The sequence below is a fragment of the Chrysochloris asiatica genome, unplaced genomic scaffold (assembly GCF_000296735.1).
Source record: "Chrysochloris asiatica unplaced genomic scaffold, ChrAsi1.0 scaffold00058, whole genome shotgun sequence".
Taxonomy (NCBI): Eukaryota; Metazoa; Chordata; class Mammalia; order Afrosoricida; family Chrysochloridae; genus Chrysochloris; species Chrysochloris asiatica.
This window is the reverse complement of record NW_006408576.1, coordinates 3,095,511-3,116,163: the sequence shown is the minus strand read 5'-3', so window position 1 is coordinate 3,116,163 and position 20,653 is coordinate 3,095,511. Positions and strand designations below refer to the sequence as shown.

Below are 20,653 nucleotides of genomic sequence, written 5' to 3'. Positions count from 1 at the left end.
AAAGTGCCATGGGCTGCCAAAAGAACCAGTAGATCTGTTTTGGAAGATTTTGCAGCCAGAGTGCTCCTTGGAGGCCAAGACTGCCAAACTTCCTCTCTCATACTTCAGACATATTGTCAGGAATGACCAGTCGCTGGAGAAGGATATCATATTTGGTAAGGTGGAGGGTCAGAGAAACAGAGGAAGACCCCCAACAAGATGGATTGGCCTAGAGGCAGCATCGATGGACTCAAGCATGGCAACAGTAGTGAGGTTGGCCCAGGATTGGGCAGTGTTTCGTTCTGCTGTGCATAAGGTCAATATGGGTCAGTACCGACTCAATGGCACCTAACAACAAGAACAACATGATGCTATGGCACTGTGGGTTAATGCGCTAGACTGTAAAATCAGTTTGTACTGCAAGATCGGTGGTTCAAGATCACCAGCCACTCTTTGGAAACCCTATACAGGGTCTCTATGGGTCAGAACTTGACACGATGGCACTTGACAACAACATGATGCTATAGTATAAACACTGGACTGCTAATCGCAATGTTTACAGTTCAGAACTGCCAGTTATGCCTCAGAAACTCTATACAGGGTTGTCAAGAATCAGAAACAATCTGATGACACTTAACAATGGTGAAAACAACATTTTATGAATGGACCTAAATTCCTACATCTTGTTCCACCCTACACTATTGAAATATTACCTAAAATGAGAGTACAGACACAGTTGCATTTAAATCCTGAATGTTATTTTCATAACCCGGTAATGAAACAGAAAAGGCAGGGATATGATTTTCTAATTTAACTAGGTCTTGACTAACATTGTTGTTGTCATGTGTCATAGAGTTGGTTTCAACTCATAGGGACCCTGTCTAGTATTTCTGAGGCTTTAAATCTTAGCGGGAGCATAAAGCCTTATCTTTCTCCCATGAAGCAGCCGATGAGTTTAAACTTTGGACTTTGTGGTCCATAGTCGAGTGTTTATAATATGGAGTCATGGTGTTCCCCTTGGTTAACATAGCTTTCATTTTTTCAGAAAAAAAAAATCACTATTTTTGAAAAACATCTGATCTGTAAATTAACTTTTTATAGTTAATGTTTTGTTGTTGTTGTTGTTATTGAGAGTATATAAGCCTTATACAACAATTCAACAATCTCTACATGTATGATACTGTGATAAATATTCAATGAATATTCAGTGATATATTCTTTGAATTATGCAAACATTCTCATTCTCCATTTCTGAGTAGTTACTCCTCCGCTGACATAAACTCACAGCCCTCTAAGATTCCTACCTAATCTTTTGAGTTGTTGTTGTCAATTTGTCCCATATAGAGAGATCTTAAATGGGCACAATGCTCAAGGCAGACATTCTTTAGTAGTTAAGCTAACACCATTTTCTTGACCTGCAATAAAACTCTTAAATAGAATGTAAAGTAGTTTTTGCTTTTGTTTCCCCATGGATGTTCAGAAAGTCCAATTACAAGGTTAACTACCAGATCTTCGTTCCCAGGACAATAATTGGATGGTAGTGGTCCATGTGGTAGCACTTCAAAGGAAAAAAAACAAAAACAAAAAACTTTTCACACTGGGGTTTTCTATAAGTAATCATGGTGCTGTAACAGGAATGCCAGTTCCCGCTTTTGTGGAGATCTACTTCTGGTTCTTTAATTGACCAGTTCAGACTTAGTCTTATTTCGTGTAAAGCAGCAAATAACACAACACTGACTTCCTAGAGTTTCTACAAGGATAAAATCAGAGAATAATGTGCTATGTCACTGATAAATTAGTTATAATCACAGGATCTTGTCACTACTATTAGACACACAGCTTTCAAAAAATTATGCACAAGGATTCTGTTTTTATATGTAACTCTCTATTTTAGATTAACTATTTCATCTGTTAATATGACAGAGAAGAGCATGCTTAGTATTTGTCAGCTGAAATGTTTGAAGAAAAAATTCAAGCTTTGACTTAAAATATTGAAGGATTTTAAGGACAAAATATTTAATGAGGTAGAAAAATTCAAAGGAATATACAGATTTACTGTACCAAAAAGAACTGGCCAATGATCAATCATTCCAAGAGTTAGCATATGATCCAGAATTGATGGCACTGAAAAAAAATTCAAATTGCACTTAAGTCACTGGCAAAAAACCACAAAGTATGTGGTTCAAACTCACCAGCCGCTCCTTAGAAACAGAGTTGCTATGAGTTGGAACCCCGTCGACGGCATTTAACAGCAACAAGGAATATGAATTGAAATATTTCAACAAACTGATGAAGCACTGGAGGTACTCACCTGTCTATAACAAAAATTTGACAGAGAGCTACGTGATTGGAAGAGATCTGTATGTGTGCCCATTGCAAAGAGGTGACCCAAGGGACTGCAGAAAGCATTCAATAATGCTATCAATACTACATGCAAGTAAAATTTTACCTAAGATAATTCAAAAATGGTTACAGCAGTACATCAACAGGAATAGGCCAGAAATTCAAACTAGATTCAGATAAGAATATGGAATGAGGGATATCATTGCTGACATAAGATGGAACTTGGTTAAAACTAGACAACACCAGAATGATGTTTACTTGTATTTTGTTGACTATGCAAACACATTTGCCTGTGGGCATCATAGCAATCTGGGTAACATTGCAAAGAATGAGTATTCCAGAATGCTTAATTTTGCTCATGAAGAACCTACACATAGACCAAAAGGCAGTTGTTAGGACAGAGCAAGGGGCTACTGAATGGTTTAAAATCAGAAATAGTGTTCAACAGGGTTGTATCCTTTCATCATACTTTTCCAATATGCATGCTGAGTAAATCTGAGAAAACATAGACGAATGTGCCATTAGGATTGGAGGAATATTCATTCAGAACCTGCATTATGTAAATAATACAATCTTGCTTTCTGGGAGTGAAAATGAATTAAGATACTTACTGATGAAGACCAAAGTTTTCAGCAGGGGTTATACCTCAATGTAATGAAAACAAAAAGCCTCACAACTGAACAAATAAATAGCATCATGTTAAACAAAGAAAAGATTGAATTTGTAAAAGACTTCATTTTGTTTGGCTCCACAATCAATACTCATGGAAACAGCAGTCAAGAAATCAAAAGATGTATTGCATTAGGTGAATATTTTGCAAAAAACTCTTTAAAATGTTTAAGAGCAAAGATGACAGTTTGAGGACTAAAGTTTGCTTGGCTCAAGCCATGGTACTTTCAATCACCTCATATGTATGTGAAAGTTGGACAATGAATAAATCAGACTGTACAAGAATCGTTGAATTTGAATTATGGTGTTGGCGAAGAATACTAAAATTATCATGGACTGCCAAAAGAAGAAACAAATCTGTGTTGGAAGAAGTACAGCTAGAATACTCCTTAGAAGTCAGGATGGCGAGACTTTATCTCTCATTCTTTGGACATGTTGTCAGGAGGGTTTAGTCCCTGAAGAAAGCTATCATGCTTGGCAAGGTGGAGGGTCAGCAAAAATGAGGAAGACGCTCAATGAGATGGACTGACACAGTGGCAGAAACAATGGACTCAAACATAACAATAATTGTGAGGATTGGCAGGGCCAGGCAGTGTTTCTGTTGTGTATGGGATCACTACGAAAAAGAACTGACTCAAAGGCAACAACAACATCATACTGTAAGGATCAGTTATAAATTTGTTTTAGTTATTAAGGAGAATATTTTTATTAATAACTATCAAAATTACTTCCAAATCAATAAGAATTATTCTTAGAAACTACTGAACAAAAATCACTTAGGTTTTCATGATCAGTTTAGAAAGGTAAACTATTAATTTCCTTAGATTATTTTTGACATAAAAGTATATTATATTAAAATATTATTTACATGTTTATACTAAATTCCTCCCAAATAATAACTTCAGTTTGGTAATAAACACATTATTTGGTGCTTTAAAGTGAGATCAGGAACTGAGGATTGAAAAGAGCGTTTGTTTCCTGGCTGAAAGAATGAGTGCTATTCTAATGCTGTACATACATTCACCTTCAAGACCTGGACACACAATAAATGAAAAAGGCCTATCCAAATATTTCTAAAATGATGTTTCAATCTCCGTGCTGGTTCATTGATCAGTGAGAAGTAACCAAGTTATAAATCAGCATTAGAGAGAGTAGTTATGATTTTATAATGCAGACACAGCCTCTCTATCTCAGATAAAATTTATAAGAGCAAAGATTTTAGACAACAAATATGTCATAGTGGCTTCTCCTGATGAGACAATAAGGTTAATGTGATTTTTCACATTCAGAGCATATGCATCAACTTCTGTTCCCTTTAAAATTCTTCGTTGATTTCTTCTTAGTACAGTAGAAGAAAAATGACCTCTCTGATTTCAGCCTATGGCTATGAGACAACTTTAAATTTAAGTGTAAACTATTTTAATGACAATTCTTCCTTTTGTCCCTTACATAAAGTTTAACTTGTGATCCCAGAGGATGGCAATAAACACAGGGTGACAAAGGAAATCCTGAAAGCATTTCCTGTTAAAGGTTGACATATCTCCTCTAATCCCCAAAGTCAGCTACTTACACATAGCAAACTAATACCCTTTTAACTGATTACTTTTCATATATCCTTAGCATCTTCAGTGTTTGACCTTGTCAAACCTCTGAAAAGTGCATTTCCCCTCTTCAACACTTTCTCCATAATGATTCAAAATGTCAATTGTAAGTTATTAAGCTAAAATATGAGAAACTCTCCCATGGCTCACTTCCAAAGCAGGAGTAATAGCATCATTTGTTCTAACCAATGGAGCTTTAAAGATTTGAATTATCCAAGTGGCTCTTCAGAATTTTCATGGCAATTTTTTTTTTTTTAAATCCCAATTGTTTTTATGTACTTCAGTCATCAATAGGGCTGTGATTGCTATGAACTGTTGAGGCTGGGATAGATATAATAAAACCAAAACTGGGAATTGTCTGAATTAATGTATTGCTCCAACCAGCTCCCTGCCTCTTTCTGCCCATCTCCTAAGGATGGAGTTGGAGGATAGCTCCTTCTTTTGGCTTAGTACTCTAAGGTTCTATTGTCCAAAAGTTAATCATCATCTTATTTGTTCTCATCCAGATCTTTTGATTCCATGACTGTTCCTGTGTTTCTCATCCCCTGTTATATTTCCTGATACTTTGGGTGACAATGTTTGTTCTCAGGTTTCCTTGACCTAGAGCAGGTGTCAGTCCTGTACATTCACATAATCCACCTTTTTACTTTAAACACTGAATTTACTACACTGGCCAGTGCTGTTGCTATTAGTTGCTGTTGAGTCATCTCCAATGTTTGTGTTGCCCAGTTCTGTACTACTGTCACAATTGTTGATATGCTTAAGATCATTGTGCATTTTGAGTACCTTACCACCTTGAAGCTCATCATCCAGCACTATATCAGAGATTACTCTGTTATGATCCATTGACCTTTCATTGGTTAATTTTTGAAGTAGATCACAGGTGTTTCTTCCTAATCAATCTTAGCCTGGAAGCTCTCTTGCTGTATGTAATACTGAACATCCAGTTTTCAGCAACAAAGCAACAGGTAAGTCACTATATATGGCACTATAGGATAAGCACTGGACCACAAAGTCAGTTTGAACCACAATATCTGGTTCAAACTCAAAAGCCACTCCTTGACCGTATACAGGGTTGCTATGAGTTGGGAGTGACTCCATGCCACATAAAAACAACAACAACTAGTACTATTAGCTTCATTTTATCCTGGTCTTAGTATTCAACAAACAGTGGCCTGGAAAAGAGGGATTGTATGTCAGGATTAACTGGGAACTATTTACGTCAAAATGGAGTGCAAAGGGGCAGGTCAATTCTAGTCAATTGCACTTTTTTCATCCCTGAAAGAAGAGGTGATTTTCACAACTTTCAACCACAATGATTTTAAATGTTCTAAATCACCTTAATATTCAGGTCATCAAAGACCTTTAAATTATTATCTTATGCCTGGGTTAATGCAAACAAACATCTTTTAATTTCCCTTAGTACAATCAAATCAATGCAAATATCTTGCTTAGGATAGTGGACTCTGAGCTCCTTATGGACACCAAGGCTGTGCTCTGTGCCTTCTTATTATCTGTACATTTTGCACAGTGTGTGGCACAGTGTGTGGCACATGGCAGGCACCCAGTTGCAGTTTCTTAAATTGAACAATAGATTCTAGTGAGTTTTAAAGCGAGACTGTCAATTTCTATAGGCCCGTAACTCAATGTAACTTGAAACTTAATCTATATACTCCCCTCAGCTTTTGAGAGAGAGAAAATCAGGGTTTGACATGCTACTTAGATAAATTTTTGCCAAGGGGAAATAAGCATTCTATCGACAATAATTTTTAAAAAAAACTATGACATTGAGATTTTTGCAGGAAAAACAGTCTTTGTTTCTACTCAATTATGAAAAATAACAGAAAAAAATAATTAAACATAATATTTGGCAGCCACATAGAAATGTTACATGAATATAAATTGTATTTGTAATCATAGTCATAGAAAAAATTAGGTGTATTACTTTATACACTCTTTCTGCATCTTTTTCTTTCCTCAATGTTTTTCTTCTTCATCACTATCACAATGATAAGAAAACATGAATATACGAGTGGTATTAAAATTTGGATTTGGAATCACAGTTATAGAAAAATTTAGGGATATTATTTATTAACTCTTTCTTTACCACTTTCTTCTTTATCGTTTTTACAAACATAAGAAAATAATATCATCATTGATATGGTATATATTTATTTGTTGTTGTTGTTGTCAGGTGCCATCGAGTCGGAACCAACTCATCGCGACCCCATGCACAGAAGAACGAAACAATGTCCGATCCTGGGCCAACCTCACTACTGCTGCCACACTTGAGTTCATCAATGATGCCACCTGGCCAATCCATCTCGTTAGGGGTCTTCCTCTTTTTCTCTGACCCTCCACCTTACCCTGCATGACATCCTTCTCCAGTGACTGTTTCCTCCTGACAATATGTCCAAAGTATGAGAGACGAAGCTTAGCCATCCTGGTCTCCAAGGAGCACTCTGGCTGCACTTCTTCCAAAACAGATCTATAGGTTCTTTTGGCAGTCCATGGCACTTTCAGTTTTCTCCTCCAATACCACAACTCAAAGGCATCAATTCTTCTACGATCTTCCTTATTCACTGTCCAGCTTTTGCATCCATATGAGGCTATTGAAAACACCATGACCTGGGTCAGGCGCACCTTAGCCCTCAAGCTGACATCTCTGCTCTTCAATACTTTAAAAAGTTCCTGTGCAGCAGATTTGCCCAATGCAATACGTCGTCTGATCTCTTGACTGCTGCTTCCGTGAGTGTTGATAGTTAATCCAAGAAGAATGAAGTCTTGACAACTTCAATCTTTTCTCCATTGATAAGAATGTTGTTTATTGGTCCAGTGGTGAGGATTTTTGTTTTCTTGACATTGAGATGTAATCCACACCGAAGGCTGTGCTCTTTGATCTTCAAAAGTAAATGTTTCAAGACCTCTTCACTTTCAGCAAGCAAGGTTGTATCATCTTCATATCACAGGTTGTTAATGAGTCTTCCTTCAATCCTGATGCCACGTTTTTCTTTATAGAACCCAGCTTCTTGTATTATTTGCTCAGCATACAGGTTGAATAAGTATGGTGAAAGAATACAACCCTGTCTCACACCTTTCCCAATTTTAAAACTTTCAGTGTTCCCATGTTCTGTTCGAACAACTGCTTCTTGGTCTAGGTACAGATTTCTCAGAAGTACAATTAAGTGTTCTGGAATACTCATACTTCTCAATGTTGTCCATAGCTTGTCATGATCCACACAATCAAAAGCCTTTGCGTAGTCAGTAAAGCACAGGTAAACATCCTTCTGATATTCTCTGCTTTCAGCCAAGATCCATCAGACATCAGCAATGATATCTCTCGTTCCATGGCCTCTTCTGAATCCAGCTTGAACCTCTGGAAGTTTTCTGTCAATGTATGATTGTAGCCATTTCTGTGTTACCTTTAGCAAAACTTTGCTCGCTTGAGATATCAAAGAGATTGTCCGATGATTTCTGCATTCTGTTGGGTCACCTCTCTTTCGAATGGGCATAAATATTGATCTCTTCCAATCAGTCGGCCAGATAGTTGTCTTCCAAATTTCTTGGCAGAGATGAGTGAGTGCCTCTTGTGGTGCCTCACTTTCTTGAAATATTTCAATTTTTATTCCATCAATTCCTGGTGCCTTGTTCTTTGCCACTTCTTTCAATGCACTTTGGACTTCCTCTCTGAGTATCATTGGCTCTTGTTCATATGGTATCTCTTGATTTCCTTTTGGTACAATGACTCTGTGTATTCCTTCCATCTTTTCTTGATGCATTCTGCATCATTCAATAATTTGCCCAGTGAATCTTTCAATAACAAAAGTCAAGGCTTGAATTTTTTTCTTCAGTTCCCCCATCTTGAGAAATACTGACCATGTTCTTCCCTTTTGGTTTTCTAACTCTTACATATATATATATATGATATATTATTTAGTAATAAACACAAAAACCCTTCACATATCTAGTACTAATCTCATCTTCTTGATGAGTTAATTAAGGTCCATGAAGTCTAACTTTCCCAAGGCTACATGGCTAGTGAGTGGGAGACCCAGAACTGCATCCAGGTTCAAAACCCTAACTCTTTCCACAGCTAGATGCTTTACTATAATTGGATGTAACAAAACCCTAACAGATAAAGAACAAATTCATTATTTGTGACCTGGAGCTTTTAATAAATCTCACATATAACTCTGATTTCCTCTAGTTTACTATCCTCCATTTCAGGAAGCGAGTTAGATGAAACTCTTTCTATGATGGGTCTCGCTGGCCTTAAGCCTACTGGCAACAAGGTCTCGACTTGTCCTCCCTTTTATTTTAGAGCTCACACCTCCCAAGAATGAATGTGTGATACAGTGAGGTTTTCTTAACTTCTCTCTTCCTTTAGCTATGGCACAAATAAGAGAATGCTTGCCAAAGAAGGTGCTATTCAAGTGAGTTTTGCAGACAGCAGGGAAGGTTATAGTGGTTTCAGGGAAAGTTACAGCATTTGCAGTAGCTAGAAAGGGCACTGTTTACTCAGGGAATGGAAATTATTGCTCTTGGCTGGGGTTCGAATTATTTGGGACTGAAAGGTAGGTGAAATGGCTGAAAGGAAGGTATACCAGTTAATAAAAGGCTTTGTATGCTTTGTTGAAGACTTGAAATACACCACTGATTGGTGGTTATGGTGGTTATGATGATTATGTGGAGTTGGTTCCAACTCATAGAGACCCAGCATAAAGCTTACGAAGCTGTAAATCTTTACGGGAGCAGAAAGTCTCATCTTTCTCCTGAGGAACCACTGGCAGTTTCAAACTGCTGCCCTTGAGGTTAGCAGCCCGACTCTTAACCACTACACTACCAAAGCTCCTTACCCACTGATTAGACCAGGTCTTTCTAAACTTGTTGAAAACCAGGTTCACTGAAGAAGGTTCTAAAACACACGTTCAAGTCTTTTTACTTGACTGAAGCTGAGGTCTTTAGACTAATTGTCTTGAGGAACATTACATGGGACAAAACAGGGTGTGAAGATAGCAATAGGATTTCTCTGAAAGAAACATTCTGTAGATAAATATTTTTAGGAAATGCTATATATATACCATTGTTGTTGTTGTTAATTGTCATCAAATCAGTTCTGACTCATAGAGACCCTGTATAGGGTTTCCAAGTAGCAGCTGGTAGGTTTGAACTGCCGATCTTGTGGTTCACAGTCCAGTGCTGATCCTACAGCACCACACGATAGCAAGTATAATATATATAAACAAATTCTCTGAGAAGTGCTTAAGCAGAAATAATTTTTGTATCTATAGGATGTAAACTGTGTGTGTGTGTGTGTGTGTGTGTAACTTGGGGAAAATGACTGAGGAATAGAGAATATGCATGACGCCACTGCAATAGTCTGGCAAGAGATAGAACAAAAAGACCTGAAGATACAATCAATGTAAATCAACAAATGTGAAATGATGATTCTTTTCAGTGTACCTCAACTCAATTTGTGACTGTTGTTAGGTGCATAGTAATCCCATCTGAAAGAGTTGTTGTTGTGAAGTGCTATCAAGTCGATTCGGACCCATAGTGACCCTATATAGGGTTTCCAAGGATTAGCTGGTGAGCTTGAACCAATGACCTTGCAGTTCAAACGACTTTGCAGTCTGACGCATTAGTCCACAGAGTCACACTAGGACTCCTCTGAAAGAGTAGAACTGCCTTATAAGTTTTTCCAGGCTGTAATTTTTACAATGATAAGCACTGGACTGAAAATCGTAAGGTCGGTGGTTCAAGCTTCATGGGGTAAAGATGAGGCTTTCTGCTCCTGCAAAGATTTAAAGCCTCCGAAACTCTATACAGGGTCACTATGAGTTGGAATTTACTTGATGGCACTTAACAACAATGACATTTTTGTTTTTCAAGTTTTTATTGTGAATTGAGTGATAGTTTACATAGGGGAACATCGTTTTATACTCTGTTTCATCCATGCATAATCATTCACAGTATTTGCTTCTATTCCCTCTTTTTTTTTCGGGGGGGTGGGTTGAGAATGTACACAAAAACACTCAGGAATATATAATCATTTAAACAACCAAAGGGCACATTCTGCAAGCTTGCTTCTTGGCCACCAGCACACAGCCTTTCTCTTTCCATGAGTCTAGAGTCCTCAGCTGCTCCCTCTCTCCATGTCCCTATCTCTGTTTCCAACTCTGGTGTTGCTGCTTCTCTGGATAGGGTCCCACATTCCACTTGTTCTCTTCTCCCTTGATGGGCCTAGGGTCCTCTGTTCCTGGACTGTAAGATTAGCTACTCTTCCCTTTTTGTTACAAAATTTATACCTTAACAATTCTGACAGTCACAATTAGAACAATAACAATTCTTATAGAAAAGCAGATTGTGAGGTATTGCTCCCATGGAGTCAACAGGTGAGTTCTAACCACCAACCTTTTGTTTAGTAGTTGAGAACTTAATTGTTGAATCACCAGGGCTCAGTCCCCTCAATTAAAACATCATGATTTTCAATTCTCTTCTCAATATTACTGCCCTGCTCTATATAGAAAATCACTCAACATTTGTTTTCTTACAAATCTCCAGTTAGTCAACATATAAAACTGTCCTGTGCTGGTTTCTTTAAAGACTGAGATTATTAAGTGTTTACTGAGAAGTGCTCTCAGAAAAGTAAAAGTGAAAGAAGTAGAATTGAGCAGGAGAAAACCGAATGAAGAATGTGGTGCTATCTGGAATCTAGCATTCTTTTTGCTCCCCACCATGCAGACAACTCTGCAACTTAAGTTGTAACATATTGCTCTGGACTCAAGGTAAAGGGGTTTGGTCAGTCATTGGTCTGGGTCTTTTCTGCAAAGGTAGGAGATTCCACAGCTGTTCTTGGAGAAGAAGGAAACTATACGATTTTGTCTGTCAATATCCAAGGCCACTAGAGGATAAGTTTACTGCCAGGAAAGGGGATCTGAATGGGATGCTAAAAAGAACCCATGGCAGAAACTATCCTTTCTAGAATCTTTTCAGCAATCGGTAAAGAACATTCATTTTTCTATCATCCTATCTCTAATTCTTTGAGAAGAGCAGTCATCTGAGAAGGACTTGTCAGCTGCTGCAAAAATCATTAGTTAGGTTTCAGCAAATGAGGTCTCCTCTTCCCTGAGGATGTGGGGTGCCCTCTCTAGGGAGCTTATCTACCTCATTCAGACTGGAATGCCAGGAGGGTGGGAGTGGGGTGGGGAGAGTAGTCTTGTTACACTGGAGATCAGGCCTTGCCTCAGAGAAGTCCTAATTAAAATTTTTGTTAGTCCCCAGGGATCTGGGAAAATAAAGGCAGTTTTCAAAAAAAAAAACACAACAACCCTGCCTGATAGCTATTATCAGATAGTTAAGGAGGAAAAAGAGCTGATAAGTACGAAATATTCAAATCAGTTGTTTTAGAAGGCATAGTGTTTACACCCCTCAGACCTACAAACCCAGACTCTGATAATTCCTACTTTCTTTTCCTCAAATCTATGCAGCTTGAGGACTAAGGTGCACCCAATCTAAGCCTTGGTATTTTCAATAGCTTCATATGAATGCAATAGTAGGACAGTGAATAAGGAAGACTGTAGAAGAATTCATACTTTTGAGTTATGGTGTTGGAGGAGAATATTGAAAATGCCATGGGCTGTCAAAAGAACCAACAGATCTATGTTGGAAGAAGTGCAGCCAGAGTGCTCCTTGGAGGCCAGGATGGCCAAACTGCATCTCTCCTATTTTGGATATATTGTCAGGAAGAACCAGTCTCTGGAGAAGGATATCATGTTTGGTAAGGTGGAGAGTCAGAGAAAAAGAGGAAGACCCCCAGTGAGATGGAAGGGCAAAGTGACAGCATTAAAGTGTGGCAACGATAGTGAGGTTGGTCCAGGATCCGGCAGTGTTTCGTTCTGCTGTGCATAAGGTTGCTGTGAATTGTTACCGACTTGATGGGCACTTAACACCAATAATTCTGGCATTAAAATGTATATATAATTTCTTACTTTCTTCCTGTACATAGGTCACAGATCATCCTGTCAAAATGAGCATTTGTATCTATATTCCTCTGGTAGCGTATTGGTTATGAGTTGGGTTGCTAGCCTCAAGGTCAGTAGTTTGAAACTACCAGCTGTTCTGCAGGAAAAATATGAAGCTTTATGCTCCCGTAAACATTTACAACTTCGGTAAACCCTGTACAGTCGGAACTGACTCTACAGCACACCACCATAGATAAACACTGTGATTGCTATTAAAGTGAGAACTTCAATTCTTTTATCACAAGATATAGGGTGTAGAATAGGGAATCCTTTAGGGATCTTAAACCAATAAGAGAGTGTTTTACTGAGCCTTTCCTAAATACAAGTTACTGTGAGGGATACAGAACAGAAGTGATGTCTGCATTCACACACCCAGTAGGGAATCAGCAGAGGAAGAGACCCAAACAAACAAATACAAAAAATTGAGAGCAGAAGGTAGTCTATCCTAGGGCGAAGGGATGATACCTTAATCAGTCCTTTGTGGTGATGTGCCGTGGAGTCAGTTCCGACCCATAGTGACCCTGTACAGGGTTTCTGAGGCTGTAAATCTTTACAGGAGCAGAAAGCCTCATCTTTCTCCTGCGGAGCAGCTAGTAGTTTCGAACTGCTGACCTTGCAGTTCACAGCCAGATTCGTAACCACTACGCTACCAGAGCTCCTTTGTACCTTATAGGAAATCAGAAGAGCTACATTTCTCAGAACAGATGATGGAGATATTTACATAATGGAGCTGTGTTTGGAGTTCAACCTTGATAAATGCAAAGTGAGAATTAGAGTAGACAGATGGAGGAGAGGGACACGGATTTTGTTGTCCTGACTCAAAACTTCCCACATTTTAGTTTTAATAGGGAATATCAGAAGCGGAAAGGTCTATCTTGGCTTTTATTGGAAAGGAGGGAGTATATATACATATATGTACTTAAAGTGTGTCCTGATAGTTCTTTTAATTATCTAATTTGTTCGGGAAGAGAGTGATTCAGATCATAAAGTTACCAAACTGTAGGTCAATAATACTACAGAGAGGAAAATGACAGTCTTTCCAGGTGAACACTGTCTTTCACATACAGTTCAAAGTCTCAGTAGTGGTTTTATTGACACATTAAATGTAATTTATTATTTTGAGGTTTCAAAGGTATTTGTAAAAAGTACTACAGAGGTGCTATTGATTAAAGACACACAAAAGAAAGTGAAATATAAAACCATGAAAAAAGAATGTGAACAACAACAACAACAACAACAAACCCCAGAAAATAGATGGAGGAAGGTAAATACAAAATACTGAAGCAATTTCTGCTAATGGTTTTGTTATTATTATTTAATTTACTGACACTAGACATCCAAATGTCATTGTTTTCAGATCAGTTTGGATTCTTATAATTCCAGAATTACACTATTTCTAATTAGATAAGCCACAAGGTTGGCTGTTCAAACCCACCAGCAGTTCCTTGGAAACCCTATATAGGGTCGATATAAGTCAGAACTGACTAGACAGAACTTAACAACAATTTATAAGTGCAAGAGCTAATATTGGGACATACTGTAAATAATTTACATCCCATAACATGCCCAAAGGAAGTGAGACAAAGTCTCACCATCCTCACTTCTAGTGGGCATTCTGATTGTACTTCTTCTTTCACACACATGCGTAAAAACACCACACACACCTATTTAATCACTGTTGCTGTTCAACTAATATAAGAAGGCTTCAAATAGTTCTTGGGAAAAAAAAATGGAACTAAAAGATAATGGTGGACTTCCAGCAAGAAGGGACTTGGTAGCCACACTACACAGACCCTCTGCAACAATGATTGGAGAGAAAGAATGAAACAGATCTAGATGATAATCCTGGAACCCTGAGCCTCAGCAGGAAGGATGGAAAAGTGGATTGACTGCTTACTAGTTGGAGAAGTTGAACAGAGTGTTGTAAAAGGAGACAGACAGGTGAACGTTTAGGAGCACTTTGGAAGTACTGAATATGCACATGAACATTAATGACTGGTAAAAGAAAGGTGTGGTTCTTTCTTGTTCCCCCAAATACTGCTGGTGACCAGAGGAATGGTCAACTCTCTCCCTCATTTGTGCCAAGCACAGCCCCTTCTCTCCCGGATGTTGAAGCAATGCAGCTGTGAGCCATGTGTTATGAATTAAGTGCCTGGCTTCAGGTGAGCTCTGCTTCAGATTTGCAGAACTTGCAGAGCTGGTCCCAGTCAACCCTAGAGTAACAGGAAATCTCATAACTAGTTGCCCTGTCCCCTGCTTCCCTCTGGGTCTTTAAGAGCCTGACTTAGTCTATCACTGGGGCCTGAATGAACTAATTCCAGATTGGGTGCTCTGAACATACACAAAACCCAGATCTATAGGAATTCCAACCCAGATCTATAGGAGCCAGGAATGCCCTGTCCCTCCCCCCAACCAACTTGTTAGCTCCTTGACTGGCAGAATCCCTCCAAAGTGGTCTTCTCTCTGGGCCCAGCACCTGCCCTAGTTTTTCCTTTGATTGTTTATTCTCTCTCCTGTTTTTTTACTTTCTCTTTCCCTGTCTATTTTTTAATCCTCTCTCTATTTCTATTTTCTTTTTTCCTTTTCTTATATTTTTCTTTCTCTCCCTTTTCTTCTTCTTTCTTTTATTACACTTGATATTTTTACTACTCTCTGGTTTCTTTCTCTTTGATATTTCCTTTATTTAATATTTCTTTCTTTCTTTCTATTTTCTCTTTTGTATTTATCTTTCACATTTTTATTCACCTTTCCCTCTTCCCTCTTTGAAATTTTATGTTCTTTTCTTTGCTGCTGCCTGTTTTTATTTTTTCTCTTGTGTAATTTTCTTTTTTTCACCATTGCTTTCTTGCTTGTTTTGTTTTGTTTTCTTGAATATGTTTGTGTGTATGTGGTTTTTCTTTTTGTCCCAACTGATGGGAGACAGCAACTGGCACTGGGCAAGAGTCAATATTGTTACAATACCACTTGATCAATGATAGCAGCCAACACCAGCAAAATCTACCCTAAACTGAGCAGTACTGACAGTGAATGAAGACACATGCAGACTTAAGCATTCTCTAACCACACCCACCAGAAGACAGTGAGTGCCTAAGAATCAGTCCAATATACAACAACCAATTAAATACAAATGAAACAGCACCACAAAAACTCAGAGACAACAGGCACATTTAGTTCACATGAAGAAATAAAACAGAGGAGCTCAAACATGTGACCAAGATACAGAGCTAAAAACTTTTCGAAGGAAGAAAAGGTATTGAAACCACCTGATCAAAAATTCCAAAGAATAATATTTAGTTACCTTCATCAGATTGAGAGAAAGATTGAGGAAAACAAGAACACAGAAAGAAATTTAGAAGAAAAACACTACAAAACTAATGGACAAAATAAATGAAAACAAAATTATAAACTATTCAAAACTTGCAAATGTTGAGTTCATTTTTGTATATGTTATAAGATATGGGTCTTGATATATTCTTCTGAAATTTGATTTATAGTTTTTCCAGCACCATTTGTTGTGTTTTGGTCCTATATTAAATATCAGCTGACTGTAGGTAAATGGATTTACTTCTGGTTCTTAATTCTATTCCATTGGTCTATGTGTCTTTCATTGTGCCAATTTCTTTTGATTACTGTGCCTTTATAGTCAGTTTTGAGATCAGTAAGAGGCCTCCTATATAATTCTTCTTAAGAAATGCTTCACTCATCTGTGGTCTCTTTCTTTCCATATAAACTAAGAGATTAATTTTTCAATCTCCTTAAAAAATGATGTTGGAATCGGGATTGGAATTGCATTAGATCCATAGATGATAACATTTAGGTGGTGATAACATTTTCACAATATTAAGTCTTCCTATCCATGAGCATAGAGTCCTAGTGTGGTGCTGTGGGTTAATGCGTTGGACTGCAAGGTCAGTTTAAGCCATAAGGTTGGCAGTTTAAGCTCACCAACTGCTTCTTGGAAACACTATACAGGGTCACTGTGCGTCAGAACTGACTCAAAAGCACTTAACAACAACAATCTATGAGCATGCTATGATCTTCCATTTTTGTAGGTCTCTTTTAATTTCTTATGGCAGTGTTTTGTAGGTTTTTTTGTATAGGTCTTTTGTTTCTCTGGGTATATTTATTCCTAAATATTTCATCTTTTGGGTGCCTGTTTAAAATGGTTATTTTCCTGATTTCCTTTACAGAGCTCTCCTTATTAATGTAAAGGATGTTTTATGTTGATGTCCTTGTATTTTGATCTTGTATCATGCCACTTTGCTGAATGTTTCAATGAGTTCCAGTGAGTTGTTTGGAATGACATCTCCATATCATTTTCTTGCTGAGTTTTTGGAACTTTTTATGTATAAGATCTTATCATCTGCAAATAGGGAGTGTTTTAATTCTTCGATAGTTTGGATGTCTTTATTGCCTTATAGCTCTGACTAATACTTCCTGTACAATATTGAATAGGAATGCTGATAAAAGGCACCATTGTTTGTTTCCCATTCACAAGGGGAACTCTTTCAGTTTCTCTCCATTGAGCGTAAAATTGGCTGTTGGTTTTGTACATATGCACTTAATTGTGTGGAGGAATTTCCCTTCTATTCCTATTTCATTGAGTGTTTTATCAGGAATGGGTGTTGGATTTTGTAATATGCCTTTTCTGCATCAATCATTATGATCATGTGGTTCTTTTCCTTTGTTTTTCTAATATTGACTCGTATTTGAATGTTTGATATAAATCCCATTTAGTCATGATGATTTTGATATGATGTTGGATTCTTTAAGTTAAGTTTCACTCAGAGCTTTTGTATCTATCTTCATGAGAGATTGTTTTTAAGTGCTGTTGCGTCAGTTCTAACTCATAGCAACTCTCCCACTGTCCAGCCATTAAAGAGTTAATACTTGGTATAGTGAGACTTCCGGGTTCTGGTGGTGTCTTGGGTGTGTGGACCATATTGTAGTAAAAGTGAGAAGAAAGCAGGTGGGCACTGGTGTACTCTGGAGAAGCCAGTGGGACATTGGAGAAGACACTTAGATTCCATACTACTCAGTTTCTTCCCATTGGGTCATTGTGAAAACTTAAGGAGTAATGTAAGGTGCTGTCATGACTTAAATAGTTAAGTGCTTTGAGGATAATTGAAGAGTTAGTAGTGAAAGACCTATTGGTCTGTTTTCATAAAGATTACAGCCTAGAAAACCCAATGGAGCATTTTTAGGAAATCTTATATGGCCGTTCTACTTCGTCACATGGTGTCATTATGAGTTAACAGCCTCTTGATGGGACACACAGCAACAACACAAGACCTCACACTCAATAGGAACACAAGAAATGGCTGCCAATAATTGAAAATAATTCATTAACTTTTCATATCAACCCTGTGAGGTGAATAAAATTAGTAACAATATTTTATGAAGTAAATAATATATCAAAATCCTAGATGCCTACCCACTGCAAAAGGTTGTTATGAGCAATAAAAGAGTTAAAGCCTGTCAAGTCTTTGAAATGGCTCCTGACACAGGGATGAACTCCTGGTGAATTGAACCTATTTTTATTGTTCAGCAGTAGTTGTTGTTTGAGGGCAATGGCTCTATAGGATAAACACTAGACTGCGAACCACAAGGTTGGTGGTTCGATACCACCAGCCATTCTTAGGGAGAAAGGTGAGGCTTTCTGTTTCTTTAACGATTTACAGCCTCAGAAACCCTGTACAGGGTCATTGATTCGGTACCAACTCCACTTCATTTAAAACCGATAAGTAATTGTTGTTGTTGTTGGTATTATTGGTAGAATAACCACTGCCCAGCCATAAAGCTCAAACTAAAGTAACCCAGTCACCAGAGTTGACCCTTGAAACAGAGCTCCCACAATTGTGCGCACCTGATGCAAGGCCCCTACGATTTTGCGCGCCTCCTGGTAGATGGTGTCTGAGCTCCAGTGCGGATTGAGAGCCTTCAGGGCGATGGCCAAGCGGTTGTGCTCCCGCAGCCACAGCGTGTGCACAGCTGTAAGGGAAAGGACCTCACTGGCACGGCCATCTCCCGCCAAGAAGCACTCTATCCGGTCTGCGCTCTCCGTACCAGGCTCCTGAGCACAGGGTGAAGATCCCCGAGGCTCCGTGAAGGGCAGGTACGGATGTCTGCCGTTCTGGTAGCGCTGGTTGATCCGGAGCAGCCCTTCCTCACTGGTCCAGTTTCTTAGCTTCTTCTCTAAGGCGGGAGTACTGCCATAAACTGTGGATGCGTCAAGGAAGGAGGTCAACCCGTTCATCTGTTGTCTGGGGTTTGACTCTGAGAGGTTTCCAAAGAAAGTTCCCTGGTCCCCAGTGCCACAAGCAGCAGAAGAGCGGTAAAAGGGTAAACACTGTGTGCTTGCCGTTAGCGAGTCGTTGAAGGGGAGCTGCCCAGGAAAAAAGAAAAACAAGTTCATTTAGTGCTTTGGGGCCCTTCTTCAAAGACAGTAAAAACTCAAGACCAGGAATGACCCTAGATTGATTTCCTTGTCTGTATTCAGTTTTTTATGTGATGAATCAGTTCATGGTAGCCATTTCTGTCACCCCAGTCTTGTCTTTTCCCCAGGTGAGTCACTTGTCTGGGAGAGGCAGAAGCTAGCGTGCTATATGCTATGAGTTAGTATCTCCAAATTCTTGCCTCCTTGTTTTTGTTTTTGGTTTTTGTTTGTTTGTTTGTTTGTTTTTTTGGACTAATAAAGCATTTTATTTTGCATCCTTGATTCTACTCTGTTTATAGAACACCCACATCTCCAACTTATTTTCTGACTCTTGGACAAGTATACCTTTTAAAAATTTTCAATGATCTATGATAATGTGCTTTCTTTAGAAAAATAATGGGCAAAGAGTTAAATAATTTTTATGTGTATCATTGTTGAGTGAGAAAACCATTGATGTGGAAGTGAGGAGACACTAGATTCTGGTTCCTCATCTGTAACATAAAAATCTAAAAAAAAAAAAAGAATCTTTTGTCTCATTTCCAGGTTTCTTATGAAAAATCAAGTAAGGTACTGGCTGTGAAAGTGTTCTATACACTATGAAAGGAACTTGGCTGTCATAATAACACCTGGTCCTTACTGCAGATATACACAGAATCAGACCTTGCCAGGGACAATTGACGCTTAATGTTCACATCAGCACTTTGAAACAGTCATTATAATCAATTCTGTTTTGGAGTTACTGAGTTTGAGATTTAGAAGGGTTAAATACTCTTACTCAAAGTCGTAAGATTGTAGGAGAATAACTCCAAAAGGAGTTCTGGTGGAGTACTGTCATATAAGCAATAGACTGAACGATCAATTTGAACTGCAAGATGGTAGTTCAAATCCACCAGATGCTCCTCAGAAACCCTATGCAACAGCAACTGTACAACAACTCCAAAAGAAGGATTCTTACTCTAAAAAGTGAAAAGTTTTGTTAATGAGATTGAACATAAAGGGCATGGAGAATAAAAAAGATTATATAACCATGGACTAAAATCTAAAAGACTTTCTTGTAGAACAATATATAGGAATCTGTTAAGAACTGTGTCATCAAGTATAACTAAGTATTGCAATGAATGTGAACAATAAGACCTACAGGCTGACTATAGTTACTGTTGGATATCAATCAGAATTGGTTGAAATTAATAGTGAAAGAAGGACTGGAGATGCTCAGATTGTCTTTTAAATACCCTTGAATCTTTCTTTCTTCTGCATCCTAAAGTTAACTTGCCTCATCCATGACCCCATAGTTTTTTCTATGTTGTTGCTGTTAAGTGCTGTTGAGTGGATTCCAATCCATAGCAACCTTGTATGGGGTTTCCGAGGACCAGCTAGAGCTTGAACCGCTGACCTTACAGTTTAACCGGCTTTGCAGTCTGGCACATTAACCCACAGCACAACATCAGGACTCCACTTCTTTTTGTGTTGTTGTTAGGTGCCATCGAGTCAGTAACAACTCATAGTGACCCTATGCACAACAGAATGAAACACTGCTCGGTCCTGGGCCAACCTCACAATTGTTGCCACACCTGAGCCCATTGATGCTGCCACTTAGCCAA

General features: G+C 38.3%; 1 protein-coding gene across 2 annotated transcripts in view; it reads right to left on the bottom strand.

Annotated features, from left to right (window-relative positions):
- The window catches only part of TPO (thyroid peroxidase), a 214,629-nt gene that overhangs the window by 90,212 nt on the left and 103,764 nt on the right, over positions 1-20,653 (bottom strand). Inside the window, exon 7 of one of the 2 annotated variants that reach the window (XM_006863961.1) lies at positions 18,483-19,001. The exons of the other annotated variant lie outside the window; for it this stretch is intronic. Within the exon in view, the coding sequence (XP_006864023.1) occupies positions 18,483-19,001 (519 nt within the window). The remainder of the gene's footprint in view (positions 1-18,482; positions 19,002-20,653) is intronic. 2 annotated transcript variants of the gene reach the window in all.